The sequence below is a fragment of the Acipenser ruthenus genome, chromosome 9 (genome assembly GCF_902713425.1).
Source record: "Acipenser ruthenus chromosome 9, fAciRut3.2 maternal haplotype, whole genome shotgun sequence".
NCBI classification, from domain to species: domain Eukaryota; kingdom Metazoa; phylum Chordata; class Actinopteri; order Acipenseriformes; family Acipenseridae; genus Acipenser; species Acipenser ruthenus.
Window position 1 is genome coordinate 54,089,143 of NC_081197.1, and position 16,987 is coordinate 54,106,129.

Here is a 16,987-nt window from a genome sequence, read left to right on the forward strand (position 1 = left end):
AGATATGTTGAGCTCTGAATTAGATGTGATTGAGTGATCTAAAGAAAGCAACATACATTCTTTTTTCAAATACATTGTACTTCACATTTCTATAAAAAAGCTCTGTGAATATTCATGGAGTGCTGTGGTTATTTTCCCCATGACTTCATCACAATGTCCCAGCACTCCAATTCAGTCATGAATTTTGCAGCAGATTTTAATAAGCAGATAAATGCTGGGAACGAGAAGAGGCTGGCCCATATAGCGCAGCGACTAAACCAAAAATGTTGCACTTTGATTAAAGCGTGAAACTTGATAGAAATTTGAGCTTGAAGATCATAGAGCTGAAACGGTCAAATATCAGTGTCACAAAGACGGCCAGAGTGGGTGGCGTCAGACCAGAAGCAGGGAGTAAATAAACAGAGACTTGGGGTTTTGGTGGAGCTGAGCGAATGGTTTCGCTCAGCATTTAATAAAACAGCACAGAAAATAAAAGGTTTGAACAGACAAAAACACGGGACACGGCACTTGCGCCAAAATAAACAGACATACAAAACGGACTAAACACTTAACAAACGGTGCACGGAGACAAACAAACACGGTGAGTACAAACAACTATTATATTTACTATCTTTACGTTCTCCTTCTCTCTCACCCGTTCTCCACTCTTGAACACCCAACCACCACTGAGTGAAAATGTGCATCTATATATACTGTTGTGCTGGGATTCAATTACTAATTAATTATTCACTTGAATCCCAGCACGTGAATTAATTACGTGAAACCCCGTGTTCACATATTATATTTTAAATGCACGTGCGTGATGTGCAATCCCGTGCCTAAATACAAATATACACTTTTTAAATACATGTGAAACACAGACCCGTTTATATCCCGTGTACCAATGACTATACACCAACATTAACATACGCACGCATATACACAACACAGAACACACAAATGCACACAGGGGCGGGGCACTTTGCCACATATACCCCCCCTTGTGCGCAGCACACATGGCCTCAACGGCCACCTCCCCCCTTAAATACCCAGCAGTCCCGGCCAAAGTCTCGGGCTGGGAAGGGAGGCTTTAGTGGGCCCATGGCTGGACATGCTCTCAGCTCCCCTGCCGGTAGTGGCACGGCTGACAGCATGCTGGTCCCGTCCTGCAGCGAAAAAGCTGCGGGGGCAGGTGGTCCCCCGACCTCCCCCTTCTTCATAGCCGGCAGCTCCCTCCTGTGGGGCTCCGGCCACAAGAACTCCTGCAGCGAAACTGCTGCTGGGGAAAGTGGTCTCCAGACCTCATCCCCCTTCTTCGTGGCCGGCAGCTCCCCTTTCTGGGGCTCCGGCCACCGTACTCCCTGCGGAGGTACGGGCAGCAGAGGCAGCTCCAGCTCCTCTGCTCCAGGCGGTGGCGGAGGCAGAGGCAGCTCCAGCTCCTCTGCTCCTGGCGGTGGTGGAGGCAGAGGCAGCTCCAGCTCCTCTGCTCCTGGCGGTGGTGGTGGCGGAGGCAGAGGCAGCTCCTGCTCCTCTGCTCCTGGCGGTGGTGGAGGCAGAGGCAGCTCCTGCTCCTCTGCTCCTTGCGGTGGTGGTGGCGGAGGCAGAGGCAGCTCCTGCTCCTCTGCTCCTGGCGGTGGTGGAGGCAGAGGCAGCTCCAGCTCCTCTGCTCCTGGCGGTGGTGGAGGCAGAGGCAGCTCCTGCTCCTCTGCTCCTTGCGGTGGTGGTGGCGGAGGCAGAGGCAGCTCCTGCTCCTCTGCTCCTGGCGGTGCTGGCTCCCTCTGCTGTGGCGGCTGGGCATGTGCGCGCCGTGCTGCCTTCAGCAGCATAGCGAGAGGCTGCTGGGGGACACCAGCATCCTGCCCTTCTCCCCCCCAAAAATTTTCAGGGGGTTGAGCCTGTAACCCCTCCCCTTCCGGCTCTTGGGGCTGAACCAGCAGGCATTTTCCCTCTGCTGGTGGCTTGGGTCCCAGGGCTGTGGAAACCCCGACTTGCCTCCCTTTGGGCTGTGGACGCACCGACTCCTCCCTTTTGGGCTGTGGACGCACCGACTCCTCCCTTTTGGGCTGTGGACGCACCGACTCCTCCCTTTTGGGCTGTGGACGCACCGACTCCTCCCTTTTGGGCTGTGGACGCACCGACTCCCCCCTCTTGGGCTGTGGACGTTCGGGCTCCCCCCACTCAGGCGTAGGACGTTCGGGCTCCTCCCACTCAGGCGTAGGACGTTCGGGCTCCTCCCACTCAGGCGTAGGACGTTCGGGCTCCTCCCACTCAGGCGTAGGATGTTCGGGCTCCTCCCACTCAGGCGTAGGACGTTCAGGCTCCTCCCGCTTGGGCTGTGGACGCTCAGGCTCCTCCCGCTTGGGCTGTGGACGCTCAGGCTCCTCCCATTTGGGCTGTGGACGCTCAGGCTCCTCCCATTTGGGCTGTGGAGGCAAAACCAGCAGGCATTCACCCTCTGCTGGTGGAGATGGGGACAGCAGGTACTCACCCTCTGCTGGTGGAGATGGGGACAGCAGGCATTCACCCTCTGCTGGTGGGCCTGCTACCTGGGCTGCTGTTCCTTTTATCGTTGCCTCCAGGTAGCTGAGGAGAAACTCCACACCTTCCTCCAAGGTGTTTGGGGTGTGTTCCTCCTGATAGGACTCCCATCTCTCACTGTCCATCATCCACAGGGCCCGGACGATTATGGGCAGAGACTGGGCCTCCAGCCCAGCATTTTCTAGGAACCAGCCCCGCAGTTTGATGGCGTCTTCTGCCATTGACCTTTTTTTTTTTTTTTTTTTTTTTTTCCAGACCCCTCCTGGTCTGACGCTTGGAGGCGCGGCTATCCCACGATGACACCACGTGTCACAAAGACGGCCAGAGTGGGTGGCGTCAGACCAGAAGCAGGGAGTAAATAAACAGAGACTTGGGGTTTTGGTGGAGCTGAGCGAATGGTTTCGCTCAGCATTTAATAAAACAGCACAGAAAATAAAAGGTTTGAACAGACAAAAACACGGGACACGGCACTTGCGCCAAAATAAACAGACATACAAAACGGACTAAACCTTAACAAACGGTGCACGGAGACAAACAAACACGGTGAGTACAAACAACTATTATATTTACTATCTTTACGTTCTCCTTCTCTCTCACCCGTTCTCCACTCTCGAACACCCAACCACCACTGAGTGAAAATGTGCATCTATATATACTGTTGTGCTGGGATTCAATTACTAATTAATTATTCACTTGAATCCCAGCACGTGAATTAATTACGTGAAACCCCGTGTTCACATATTATATTTTAAATGCACGTGCGTGATGTGCAATCCCGTGCCTAAATACAAATATACACTTTTTAAATACATGTGAAACACAGACCCGTTTATATCCCGTGTACCAATGACTATACACCAACATTAACATACGCACGCATATACACAACACAGAACACACAAATGCACACAGGGGCGGGGCACTTTGCCACAATCAGCAATTCCAGAAAATAGGTGCTGTCGCTGGGAGAATTATGTTGTGTACGAGTAAGTGATAAACAACTGCTTCACTTTCAGTTAAATAGATTTTGGTTCTTTGCTTGCATTTTATACTTATAAACACACCATAGATCAAAATATAATACTTCAGGTGTTCAAGTTCAAACTCACTCCGATGGTCTAGCTGCAATCAGACAAGGTCATGTACAGCAACTGTACCAGGATGCAGACGTTCAGCTATAATGCTAGATTTGTTATAATTGATTTTCAAATCATTAGTAAACCCTCCTTTATCTAACACTGCTGTAAGCGTTCTGTCGATGCAGATATATTTCCTTTTCATTAATAGGAATAACAACTATATTGTTACCTATGAAGGTGATCAAAGACAGAGGCACCGTGTTGCTTCGTACACCCTTTGTGCAAATCTGCCTCCCAGGTGCTAAATTAATAGACTTAACTCAGTAAGATAATAATAATAAAAAAATAACTTTATTGTGATAAATATACGCCCCGCCCCAAATTCCAATCGCTGCACATTACATTAATGTTATAAAATAGAATTCATCTTAAAATGATAGTTATGAAACTAAAAATAACAGCATAAAGGTTGTTGACAGGTGATTATAAAATAACTAATCAAACACAGACGGGACACATTATTACTTAATTGTTGCTACACTAAACATAAGTCCTTAAATCAGAATCATCATCATGCTCCTTTTAAAAACAATCATACTGTCAGTATCAAGACCACTTCGATATCTGGTACAATACTTGACTGTTGAGGTATAAATAGTTTCAGAAAAGCCCTTAAAATAACATGCAGTTTTATCTATTAACACCTTTTTGAGAATGACCTAATATTACCTTTCGAAAACCAGCTAAAAAACATGTTCTAATGTTTAAGTGAGCTGATCCTATTTATGTGTGTCATATAAATTACTAACACAGTATTAAAAATCTCCTTTAAGAAGAAATAAAATGTAGTTTAATCAAATAAAACAATTCCATAATGCAGCATTCAAGTTTTAGTAAAACATAACAATTATATTATCTTTTTCAAAAGGTCTCCACTTTTCCCCCACAAAAGTCTTTGGCCAGAAGGTTTACCAAAGTTATGTCACAGTTTTAATCCCCCTGTTGAATAATACACACACACATAGATACAATTCATTTTAAATGGTGCAATTGCACTTTACAGTAAAAACTGATACATCTGTACCAATGTGTCAAATGTATGACTGCAAGGACCTGACAAATAGATTTTAATTGTAACCCTGTAATGCCCATTTCTGTATCACGCGATACAACACTTAGCCACCCCTCATTTTTTAAGTCCACCCTCACAAGCTAGAATGGTTCAATATGCAATACAGTGTTTTTGTACAAGAAATGGAATTCAATTAATAAAAGTAGCTTTTCTCATTTCAAGATGCTGGGCATTACAGGGTTAAAACTACATTCATACACTGGAATTTGATTGAAACGCATGGTTTACTGTTTCTCTAGGAATTTCAGAAGGCTGTTGCAAGAGCCACAGTCCTCTTCATCAATGGTGTATATGATGTAACTGCATAAACAGAAAGTAAAATAATTAAAATTGCAAAGAACCTGACAGTTTATTTGTTTACATTTCTATCATTACTGGAAAGCACCTTAACTACTGAACAACCAGATCAAAATTAAATGTAGTTCTAATCTGACAAAAAAAAAACACAGTTGCTCTAAAATAATACTGTTGTTCAGGACTCAATACTTAAACACTTGGTAGTTCAAGAATGAAGATAAATAAATTAAGACAACCATTTCATTAGGTCATGACATTTACCTTGGATTTAAAATGCAGAGGTTTGCTACATAATACTAGGGTTTCATCCGGCATTTGGATATCCAGCAATTCTTTTCCACAGTTCTCTGAACTAATGCCATCTATAATGCTGCTTATACCAGTTGAATGTGTGTTATAGCCACTGTCCACCTAAAAATAAATAAAATAATGAATTGGTGCACGATAATACAATTCAATTAGAATAGCAAAAATCTTTGATTTGTATGCAATTGTTAATATGAAAATAAAACACACAACTATATCCCCACACCGTCACTTCAATACCCTATAATATTTAGGAATGGAGCCTGCACCGAATTAGGATTCTGATTCTGTTCATAGAACCCCCCTGGACAATCAACAACCAGGATGCATACTTAAGAGTGTTGATGCATCAGTGACCTCAAAGTTTGTGTAGGTACATCAATAGCTTACATGGCACTTTAATACTATTTAAAGATGCTATGTATCCAAAAAGATCATACATAGTAGCTTGCCTTTACAATGAACTGGCACAATGAGGGTTATTTTAATGGAAACAGTAACTTAAATATATTGTACAACTCCTGAATGTAGTAGTATACAGCTTCCAATATAAACCTTGTAGTTTTGCAAGAGGTAGTGTCTTACAATAAACTGTACATACAGTATGTGTTACGTATTGCAAACAAGAGACAAATTTGTACCTGCATACTGTTGCTGTCACAAGGAATGGCACTACTTTCCACCAGCAGCGACAAGCACATAGGAGAGTGGGAATACGATATACTTCCAGTCCTGGAGCTTGTCAGTGGTATGTTTGTATTATCATCACCCTTTGCCCATGTGCTATCATCCTCTGCAGTTTCTACTTGGTCTGCCATATCCACAGTACTGTTTTCCTTTGATTCTTCTATTTGTTCTAAAGGTACCCTTGAATCAATAATGGCTGATGATGCAGACTCCCTTTTGCCTCCAGTAATCAAGAATGATTCACATTTTACTGCAACGGCATCAGAATGCAGGGAGAATGTGTCCACGTCAATTGACGCCAAGTTGCCCATTGGTGGAAAATGTTCCTTGTCTTCAACAGTTGGTTCAAGTGTAAAAGACAGTTGGATAGGTGAAGCTCTGCCGTGCAGCACAGCCCTGCTTTTACTGGACCCCATGGGGGAACAACTTCTTATGGGAGAGCAGCCCTCTACAAATGGACTTCCGGTGCAGGAATTAACCTTACAGCTAGAGCTGCCCAGAGAGGCGCCATCAGGGGACAGAAAGTTCAGTTTCCTCCGTTCTGCTTTAAAACAAAAGTGAGTTATTTCTCATCAATCCCACTGCTTACAAGCTAAAATGCAAGAGTGTTTTAAAACTGTAGATTTCAAAACGACCAGCACAATACACCTCGATTCTGAATTTTGATTTAACAATCCTATAAAACGGAACAGACTCCCACTCCTATCCGATAACATGTTGAGTGCAATGCTTTTCTGGCTGCAGTACTGCATATGTGATATTTAAATGTATTGTATTACAGTTAGTTTCTTGACTGAAATGTGGTTATCCAAACAAACCTATTTTACAGTTATAGTGGAACATTTTAATGTGTAATAGTATAAAGCAGTATGGTAGCATTTAATAATAATAATAATAATAATAATAATAATACATTTCATGGTGCAACCTGTACCTGATCCTGGAGTTTTTCCACTCTGGAGCGAAATGGGAGACAAAATAGGGGAATTGTAACAAGGTAAAATCCTTTCAGGAAACGTAGGGCTCGTCACACTTCCCAAACTGCAGGCTCTTGAACCACCCTGAATAGGACTAGAAGAAAACTGTCCCTGTGGGAGAAAGAAATCCAGATAGTGAGATACAGAGAAGCAAGAGATGAGTGAACGTGTTAAAATGACAGAAAACCACCAAAAACATCCAGTGAAGAATGGTACTGTACTTTGAAGAAAATACACCTAGACCCAGAATTGTCAACATAAACTCACAAATAATTTAACCCAGTGTTAGGTTTGTTTGCACCAGTTTATTTATTACATTTCTAAAATTAAGTTCGAAAGTTACCCAGTTTTTTTGTTAGCAACTGTTTGCTTTACAATTTTTTTTCCTTCCAACTTGTGTCCTTAATGTAATCAGAATAAAGCAGAAATGGTGCTTACAGAGCTTGGTGTTTCCACTGGAGTTTTACAATGGACCGGTGACAAATCTGATGAAGACAGCACCCCATTTGACCCCACAGGCGCAACACAGGGGCTCCTTTCTGGGGTAGGTGGGGAGGAAACCTCTGATTCACTTCCAATGCCATCCAGGAAGAGCTTCCGTCGGAGAGATGATGAACACAGGCTCTCATGAGACTGGTCAGCAGCCTCCTCAGTCTTGTAATAATCACCTATACACAAATGACAAAGTCCACAACATGATTTACAAATGCACACCTCCCAGCCACATACTGAGTTTTCAATCTCTGAGAAGGTTAAACATGTTTAAAATCACTAGATTTGTTGTTTACTTGGATACTTGTCTTATGTAAATGATATAGATAATTCAAACCATGCAGTTTGATTCAATTTATCCAAATGGTTCCTAGATCAAGTTTCCATTAGTTTAAGCACAAGTCATAAGCAGGTCACCATGATCTTGATTCAGAGTATCTCAAATTGGTGGTTTAGAATGAATATTCAATATGAAGAGACATACCATGACCTACATTCACAGTAAGTGAAAGAAATGAAATTGAGACAGAAGTATATACAAGCACCTCTATATACCCATTGTCAGGAAATGTCTGAAAGTAGAAACTGACACCAATATAGACAGCAGCTGATGATGACGATGAAAGTCTAAAATTTTTGGGAAGCCCTGGCATGAAATACAAATACTTCATGATAGTTTTACACCAGGCAACACATATTTACCTAGTATTTTTTCCAGATCAAAATCCACTGGTAATGACAGCAGTGTTTGACAGGTAGCTGCACGGAAAACATTATTTAAGCACACGATTAGATGATAATAATAATAATAATAATAATAATAATAATAATAATAATAATAAGCTACATGGCAGTTTTGAAAATGTCATCTTCACCAACCATTTGTTTTTCCTGGTGGAATATTAACTGCATGTTCCAAGGGAGAAATGGGACCTAAAACAAAATTTAAGAAATGCAATAACAAACGACACCAAATAATATTAATTATGATCTTATGATAAAATATAAAGGTTGTTGAGAGCACTGGCCTTTACGATACCTTATTAAAAATAAAATCCTCCAGAAGGTACTGCTTATTAAATGAGACATTGACAATGAGAGGCGTTAAGACTCCCCATTTATTTTATTATTGAAGTTGAGAAATACTGTAAATCACTATAACCAACATCCACAGCATGTACTACACATGCAAGTACAGTATACAGTGCTCACACTCCCAGATACTGACACCCAATAACACTTACCCAGTCTTCTAGCAAGCAGTATGTTAACTTACATCTTGTTGAGTGGAACTGTGCAGCTATTTTTACTTCTGGTTGAGTCCAAGGAGAAGGGACAATCATATTCTTCGTGAAGAACTACATACACACAATACATGACAATCATATTTCATTTATTTGGGTGCTGCTTACACTAACAAGATCCTGGGTAATCTACTGACAATTCAGAGCATAATGGTTGAACACAGATTTTCTTCAGATTAATAGGCTTTGTTTTAGAAATCCACAATCAGAAAACATAGCTCTGGCTCCCGAGTGGCGCATCCAGTAAAAGCACTCACGTAGCGTACAGGATGCGCCCTATAGTCTGGACGTCGTCGGTTCGAGTCCAGACTATTCCTTTGCCGACCGAGGACGGGAGCTCCCAGGGGAGAGCGCGCCGCCCGGGGGGAGGGAGGGTTAGGTCGGTCAGGGTGTTCCCGGCTCACCGCGCACCAGCGACCCCCTAGTCTGGCCGGGCGCCTGCAGGCTTGCCTGTAAGCTGCCCAGAGCTGCGCTGTCCTCCGACGCTTTAGCTCTGGGGGGCTGCATGGTGAGTCTGCAGTGTGAAAAAAAGTGGTCGGCTAACAGCACACGCTTCGGAAGACAGCGTGTGCTCGTCTTCGCCGCTCCCGAGTCAGCTCGGGGGTGGTAGCGGTGAGCTGAGCTAACAAAAATAATTGGACACTATTAAATTGGGGAGAAAACAACAAAAAAAACTAATTGGCTTCTACTAAATTCTACTTTAACCAATCTTAAATAACATGATGGTCCTGTCTAGAACCAGGACATTTACATTATGTAACCTTGTTGGTAGTTCTAGAATAGGCTCCTTTAATGATAACAATAAATATATTTCACTGGTCCTAGTGGTGCATCAATAAAGATTCTATAAATACCAGTACACATTATGGACTCAGGAGGATAACCTACAGTTTAATATTTCAAAGCTAAATAACAAGACTGAAAGGAAGAAATCATACCTCTTCAATTGCTTTTTGTCTTCTTTCCTCAATTTCTGTATCAGTCCTAAATAACATGAAACCAACAAAAAGGTGTGTTGCTGTCAAATGGAGAATGAGCAAAACCCAGCACTGGGAGAACTTTCAGAAGTTTAATACAACTAAACTGATGCTTCAGCACCAAGTGAAGCAAATACCAAGAGCTACCACAAGTTGGTAAACACCCCTCCCCAACAAATAACCCTTGTGTCTCATTTTAAAAATAAATTGTAGCCGTGCATATTAAGGGTGTGTTAAATTCTTGGAAAATTTTCCAAGCTTACCTTACTTGGCTCATATACAGAGATTGCTGATGAATGTCTTCAGGGTCAATGTCAACTGGGTTCAAACTAGCAATCTGATCAATTGACCATTTAAATTTCCCAGGAGTCTGAAATAAATAAAAGCGTATCCGTCTCACCGCTCCAAGTGCTCATCAGCGTCACTTGCATGAGTGACTTTTAATTTAACTGATACAAGCATAGAAAAAAAAAACTAAATAGTAACTTTATATGTGCCACAAAATACTAGGTTCAGTTTTTTCCTTAACAGTAATTGGACTGCTTTAAAATAAATATTGATGCTGAACAGGAAATCACAAAATAAAAACTGCAATACAGAAGTGAACTAAAGTAATCCACTGCACAACTATACTTTATAAATCCATATTGAAGTAATTTTACAAGAATTACTTAGCAAGACATTCATACATTCATGCCTTCCAAATACATGGCACAGCCAAATAAATTACTATAATAATAATAATAATAATAATAATAATAATAATAATAATAATAATACTTACTGCAGATGAAGTTCTGGAGGATTTGAAAACTGAAGGGCTGGCAACTATTGATTCATGCAAGCTGTGATAATCACTTGGACTCTCAAAGGGGTTGAGAACTCTGGGACGCCCAGGAGTTTCAGGCGTTATCATTAATCCAACTTCCAGTGTATCTCCCATTTTACTCGCCCTTTACAAGGAATCGGACAACTTTGGACGTGGGAGGCAAAACACAACATGTACAATCACTGGTTAGCTACACAAACTATACTGGAGACCCTGTATTTTCAGGCACCTGGCGGTGCTGGTATTGGTAGCATAGTAAGTGTTTCTTGATAATTTTATGAATCAACCTACAGACTGCTGTTATTACTAATATGCTACTTAAACGCCTGACAAGAACGCATTTGAAATTAAATAACTGTCCAACATAATAACATGATGACAAAAAAGACACAAACACACTTTTTTGGTATAAGTGTTGCCTGCTATCTGCAAACTATGCGGCAAATACAACACACTCTTTAAATATTTAAAACAGATCCGGGTGTTGTTTATAGTTCTTTGTGTTTGAAACCAACAACATTATATTATTTATCGCTAGTTCAAAACTATACAAACTTTACATAAAACTACGATTGCAACTATCTACATGTTATGCAAACTGAAAACAAGCCATGTGATTTAATTAGGCTTTTGGTTGTTTAAACAAATAGAAATTAAAATATAACATATTTCACTTACCAAATACTACAACTCCTCCACCTTATTCTTCTCTCTGTCCACTCTACGTGAACGTTCGCTTTAATTTTCCTTCGCTTCCCTGTCCTTAACCAATAGCAATCTGCGATACCGCTCCAAGCCAATAGAAACCGTAGGGGAAGTGCACCTCCACCAACCAAATTCAAACGGCTCCCTAATTTCGAATAGAAATCTCAGCCCCCTGGAAACAAGCAGCCTTTTAAAATAACGGATCTTTATTTAAAAAAAAAAAAAAAAAACACGATAAAGTTGAATTATTGTTTTTGAATAGTACACAGTAATACAGGTTATGTATCATAATTAAATAAATCGAGGACATGTAGTTAACAGGAAAACCGCTGTGAAGCCGAAAGGTTTCTAACCAATGTTACATCCAGTGAGCTTGCCAAAGTAAGAGGTATTCCTTCCGGGTTACACAAATCAAATGCAGAAACAGTACAATGGCTAATGCTGCAAATATAAACGCTGTTCGAGAGACTATGGATGGTAAGATTCATACGGTTTTATTATTATGTTCGTTTCAGATATTACATTTGACACTCCTGTATTTAAATAAAAAAATATTGTTTATTTTTGTGCTGTATGTTTGTCGGCTTCTGCTTCGCGCCTCTGTTCCCGTAAGCGTAACTATTAAGAGTACTGCATTTGGGGTGAAAAAATATCTACAAAATTTACTTTTTTTTTATAATTATGAAATGTTCCTGCCAGCTGAAATCATAGGGCAGATTGCAGTGGTTTCTGGTGCTTGTGCTAAAATTTGAAAACCAATACAATAAAATGAGGAACAATTCCTAAAACCTAGATTGCCAAAGCAACATTTCATTTGTATTATCATGCCCAATAATACGTTGGGAGGTTTCTTCTTGGTGTAGCAGTGGAAGAGTAAGAAAGCAGTGTTTGGGACATGTAATAAATAATAATATAGTACCGCATCAAGTAATCAAAGTCATTGGAGGGGGTGTAAGCAGTCTGGATAATGGACCATTTAACACACTCTCTAAAGATCTTTTATTTATGCTTTTTTCACAAAATGTATGATCTTTAGTTCAGCATATTTTATATCGAAGAAAACCTCAAAGGCTATCAAGCAGATACATTTTTGCAATTACATTATTTCAACTTTATTCATAAGTTCATTTCCATAGTTTTAACTTGTAAGTGTAAGCAAAGCATTAAATCGAATGATGCTGCAGAATGATTTGTGTTACATGCTATACATTTCTGCATCCCTAAACCCTTTACTCTTTATTTCAGTTCTTCTGGAGATCTCAAGGCTTTTGAACACTGGCTTGGACATGGAGTCACTTTCCATTTGTGTTCGCCTTTGTGAGCAAGGAATCAATCCAGAGGCCCTTTCTTCTGTAATAAAGGAGCTCCGTAAAGCTTCAGAGGGATTAAAGGTGAGAATAAATAAATATTGCTTACTTTAAGTAAGGTACAGTAGCTACAAATGCTGTTTGCTCTAATATTGAGATTTCTATAATTTTCCTCTTTTGCTGAGTCTAAAGCCCCTTTCACATTGGCACACTCTACCCGGGTTGCGACTCGGTGTCATGTGGGTCGGCTGTGTGATTTCACACTGCTTTCTGAAGAAGCAGGGTCGACCTGGCTGACAGAAGCAAGTAAACAAAGTGCGTATGCAATGCCCTGGAAGCAGTAACGTTCACAAGATCACCCTTTCATCTGTTCAGCTTCTCTGGATTGAATCGTCGATCCAAATGTTGTTTAGAGCAAATGTTTCTTCATCCTTGCTGCAATCTGGTTCATGGTGTGTCTCAAGCAACAAAAATATGGCTATAAACAGATATGTTCCTTTGCGGAAGTGAAATCTTCACGCAGGCGTGGCTCTGTTACTTCGTCCCCTACAATCGCCCATCGTGCATTTTGTCTTGCTCGACCCGGGTCAAAGTCCTTATAATAATAATAATAATAATAGACGTTTATATACAGAAAGAGTTTTAGTAATGTTTTTCAGAGTTGGTTGATATTTTAATAATTCAAATGTGTTTTCAAGTCTTTCTGTTATCACAGTGATGTTAAAGTGAATGAATGAACGAATGAACAATGCAAAATGCAAGATGACACTTTGGAATGACCAGGCTTCTGGTTAGGAACAAGGCACAAGGTGACAATTGAACACTGGTTCTGACCTCGGCTCCAAACTAGAGCGGTTTGGTATTTAATTTACCAGAAAACAGATAGCAGGAACCAGATAGAAAACAGCAAAGCAAGGTCCAATACCTCTTACAGGTATTGTTATAATTTATATGGACAAGATACTTGCCACTGTACATAATGCAAGTAGAAGATCCATATAATAATAAAATAATAATAATATCTGACCCTTCAGGCTCCACCTCAGATAGACTTATGGCAATTGATTATTTTTGCATTAAAACAATACCATTGTTCTTCTCTAGGTCATGTCTCACTTGGAGAGCAATTCGATAAAAAAAAATAATAATACTAGACATGTTCTTGCCATTCGGTTCATCAGTTACGCAATTTGCTCCACTTGAGCTGGAATGACCCATTTAAAAGCAGTAGTGGGAGATTTGTATATCTATTGCAAAGTGTTCAGTCTGCTTTAGAAACTTTTGATATTGAAAATAAGTGGAGTTGACAGACCTGGATGCTGGTGTCCATTATTTATGCATGAGTAACAATTACTAGGAACCTTGGGCCTCATTGCGTATTTACACTTGGGCCTGTTTGAACAAAAAGTGTCAGCACTGTTCAGGTGTTTTCTTTTTGATGTGAGCAGACCTAAGATGTTGAAGAAAGAAAAAACATGAAAAAGTAAACTCAACTTCCTATTGAGGTTACTTTTACTTTTTCATGTTTTTATTTGTCATGTTTTTACCCCTTACCTTTTTATGATGTTTGCAGTCATTTCTTATGCAGTGTGTCCGTGCTTTTACCTGAGTTTAAGGAGTGCTCTCTAGCGCTGCAGTAATTGCCTGCCATAGACATCTGTAGTAATGCATTAGAACCATCTAGACAGCTATGTATTGACAGAAATACAAAAGGAAACTTGATCCAAAGTAGCTAATCACTCTGGTGCTGGCTGTTTCTTCTGTAAATTTGAAGAACAAATAAAAATGGCATACAGTCTTCAAGCTTCATGCGGAGCTTTGTCCTTTTTATACATGTGATTTAAAACGATTAGCTCCTCAGAGATTTGATGCCAAGTAACGTCCTACTTTGATTGATGAGTAGAGGAGTTTGCCGAGAGGCTGAATGGGGGGGACTTTCACTAAATCATCACTGCTAATCTCTGTTCTTCAAAGCCTGAATTATTCTTTACTCGTGTTGCCTCTGTTTCCTGGCAACAGGAAAGTCAATTTGTTCCACATGGAACAGTAAAAGGTTAGTTTCATTTTTGGGGAACTTGAATTAATTTGAATGTTTATTGTATCCCTAGACATCTGAAAACAGTACAAGCTAAGGAAGACAGAGATAACCTTGTATGAACAAACCAGACAATGTCACCGGCTCCATCCACAAAGCTGAAAAACCTGCCTGAATAAAGGAAGCTTTGTGCATCTCTAAAGGAGTTACACGAAATATTTCTGTTTCACCAGATACCATCTAGGTATTTCTAAAAGTGCTTCTGAATGAATGTGACAATGTGATTCATGCTTTCTACCACGGAGGTATTTTCTTGATAATATACTGTTAATGTTGTCACAGTATTTCAACCTTACTGTTAAGTGGCATGTACCCAATGTTGAAAATGAAAGCACATTGTAACCTCTCTTTAATTGCATAAGATGCCATGTCAATGCACAATATAGGCTACATTTGGATCTAACTTATTTTTATTTTGGAAATCTTTTCGTTTTGATCTTTCTGCAATTGATTTATATATTGAATGGAATTAAATTACATATTTAAAGAATAATAACTGTATAAGGAATCATTTCCATTGCTATATAACAGACTTGGGTGGGGTGCTGTTGTGCACTTGCATGCTTTCTTTACTGCAATGTGCTCCAAATGTCGATTCCTAACCGTTACTGCAACACAACATCTCCACCTGCTTGCTTTTTATTCCTACAGCCACCAATGTTCATGCATTCAATTAACTAATACAATAAGAAACCTTAAGCTATAAACAGAATAACTGGTAAGACTACCATTGTACTGCCACTGATCTTATTTGGTCACACCTGGGCTTAATTAGACGTATCTTAGGGCAGGGTGTCCCAAACTGGTAGAAGAGCAGCAAGATAGTTTCAAGGGGGCTGAAGCATATAGATAAATATTCTGTCCGTGATACCTGTCAAAGCAATGCTCCTCAGGCCAGGGTATAGATAAATATACATGAACGCTGCAGTTGGGTGATTTTGAACCTAACACTGGGCTACCTTGATGTCAGCTCTATCGTACATTATAACCTTTACTTGCTAAAACTATTGTACAATAAAAAGGGGAGATTGGTAATCGAAACATAGTGACACGTTTCTATGGATTGACTGTGTGGGGCTCTGCTCAGTCAAAATGCTTAATAATTATTATTTATTTCTTAGCAAACACCCTTATCCAGGGCGACTTACAATTGTTACAAGGTATCACATTATTTTTTACATACAATTACCCATTTATACAGTTGTTTTTTTTTTTTTTTTTACTGGAGCAATCTAGGTAAAGTACCTTGCTCAAGGGTACAGCAGCAGTGTCCCCACCCGGAATTGAACCCACAACCCTCCGGTTAAGTCCAGAGCCCTAACCACACTGCTGCCCTTAATGTTATTGGGGGGGCCGCCATGTACAGTCATGACTTCACTGAGTCAACCTGAAAAGGATTTTGCAGCAGAAACTTCCGAAAACAATTTCAAGTTGTGACAGTGAATCATATTTTATGATTTCCACTAGGTGGTGCAAGTTATCAGTAGAGTTGTTTTCAGTGTATAGCTACGTCTAAAGGTTTTGCATCACCCTATAGAATTAACTAATTTTGCTTCATAAAGTTGAATGAAAACTGCTGAATAATGTTACGTTAACATGCTGAATTACATGTCTCTTTGTAGTTTTCCATACATTTCACGAGAAACTGATAAATAAAAAAATTTGACATTTCAAAATCTGAGATGAAGTACTGTACTACTATTATGGCTTCCGGTAGACTTTAACAATGTTATTTTGTTGTTTCTTTGATTACATGATGTTAAATTAAATGACACTCATACTGCTGATACTGTGTGAAAACTTTCTTTTCAGTGTTTACTATGCAATATAATATATTTTTTTAAAGGTACAGTAGTCAATTATCCAATCTTTGATCAACCGTATTGTCTAATCAACCAAACGTACCTGTAATCACGTGATGAATTACGTGTGGTGTGTTACGCAAACAGCTTCTGCTGCTGAAACGGCTACGGCAGACTGAGGCATATGGAAGTTACAGCATTATTCAGACCACCAAAACCTTAGGTGGAGCAGTGTGTGCTTTAAATTGTTGCAGTTAAGCAAATTAACACAGTCACCTTGATGTGGGCTGGAGATCCTGTCTGTTATTGAGCAACTAATAACTTATTTTATTCATTTCAATTGCATGTTATTACAATGCTGTAACAGCAAGTATCAAAGTATAGAAACATTTTACTTAATTTTTGAAGTTTAATGATTCCTAAAGTGTCATGTGTCCAGAGTTGTACTGAATTGTATTCTTTGATGATTTTCAAAGTTTTG

General features: G+C 40.2%; 2 protein-coding genes across 3 annotated transcripts; one reads left to right on the forward strand and one right to left on the reverse strand.

The window, feature by feature from the left end:
* Positions 1-3,925: 3,925 nt before the first annotated feature.
* On the reverse strand, positions 3,926-11,395 carry LOC117405106 (protein aurora borealis-like). 2 transcript variants are annotated; one of them, XM_059030263.1, is made up of 12 exons: positions 11,276-11,395; positions 10,553-10,741; positions 10,032-10,138; positions 9,730-9,775; positions 8,764-8,845; positions 8,367-8,420; positions 8,190-8,246; positions 7,434-7,663; positions 6,953-7,106; positions 5,973-6,559; positions 5,287-5,436; positions 3,926-5,028 (listed from the first exon to the last, which is right to left on the reverse strand). In XM_059030263.1, the coding sequence occupies exons 2-12, from the start codon at positions 10,709-10,711 to the stop codon at positions 5,008-5,010; spliced, it is 1,647 nt and encodes a 548-aa protein (XP_058886246.1). In that variant the 5' UTR covers positions 10,712-10,741; positions 11,276-11,395; the 3' UTR covers positions 3,926-5,007. The 2 variants fall into 2 exon arrangements, with proteins under 2 accessions (XP_058886246.1, XP_033863793.3); XM_034007902.3 differs by having other exon boundaries at positions 5,973-6,562.
* A 135-nt stretch (positions 11,396-11,530) lies between these two features.
* On the forward strand, positions 11,531-16,491 carry mzt1 (mitotic spindle organizing protein 1). The gene is made up of 3 exons (XM_034924022.2): positions 11,531-11,779; positions 12,548-12,693; positions 14,718-16,491. The coding sequence occupies exons 1-3, from the start codon at positions 11,734-11,736 to the stop codon at positions 14,739-14,741; spliced, it is 216 nt and encodes a 71-aa protein (XP_034779913.1). The 5' UTR covers positions 11,531-11,733; the 3' UTR covers positions 14,742-16,491.
* Positions 16,492-16,987: the final 496 nt, after the last annotated feature.

Coding starts and splice junctions, on each gene's coding strand:
- LOC117405106 (XM_034007902.3), bottom strand. CDS start 10,711: ATGGGAGATACACTGGAAGTTGGATTAATGATAACGCCTGAAACTCCT. Junction 10,139..10,552: donor CCTCCAGAACTTCATCTGCA/GTAAGTATTATT, acceptor TATTTATTTCAG/ACTCCTGGGAAATTTAAATG. Junction 5,437..5,972: donor GTGACAGCAACAGTATGCAG/GTACAAATTTGT, acceptor ATTTATTTTTAG/GTGGACAGTGGCTATAACAC.
- mzt1 (XM_034924022.2), top strand. CDS start 11,734: ATGGCTAATGCTGCAAATATAAACGCTGTTCGAGAGACTATGGATG. Junction 11,780..12,547: donor TGTTCGAGAGACTATGGATG/GTAAGATTCATA, acceptor TCTTTATTTCAG/TTCTTCTGGAGATCTCAAGG. Junction 12,694..14,717: donor AAGCTTCAGAGGGATTAAAG/GTGAGAATAAAT, acceptor TTGTATCCCTAG/ACATCTGAAAACAGTACAAG.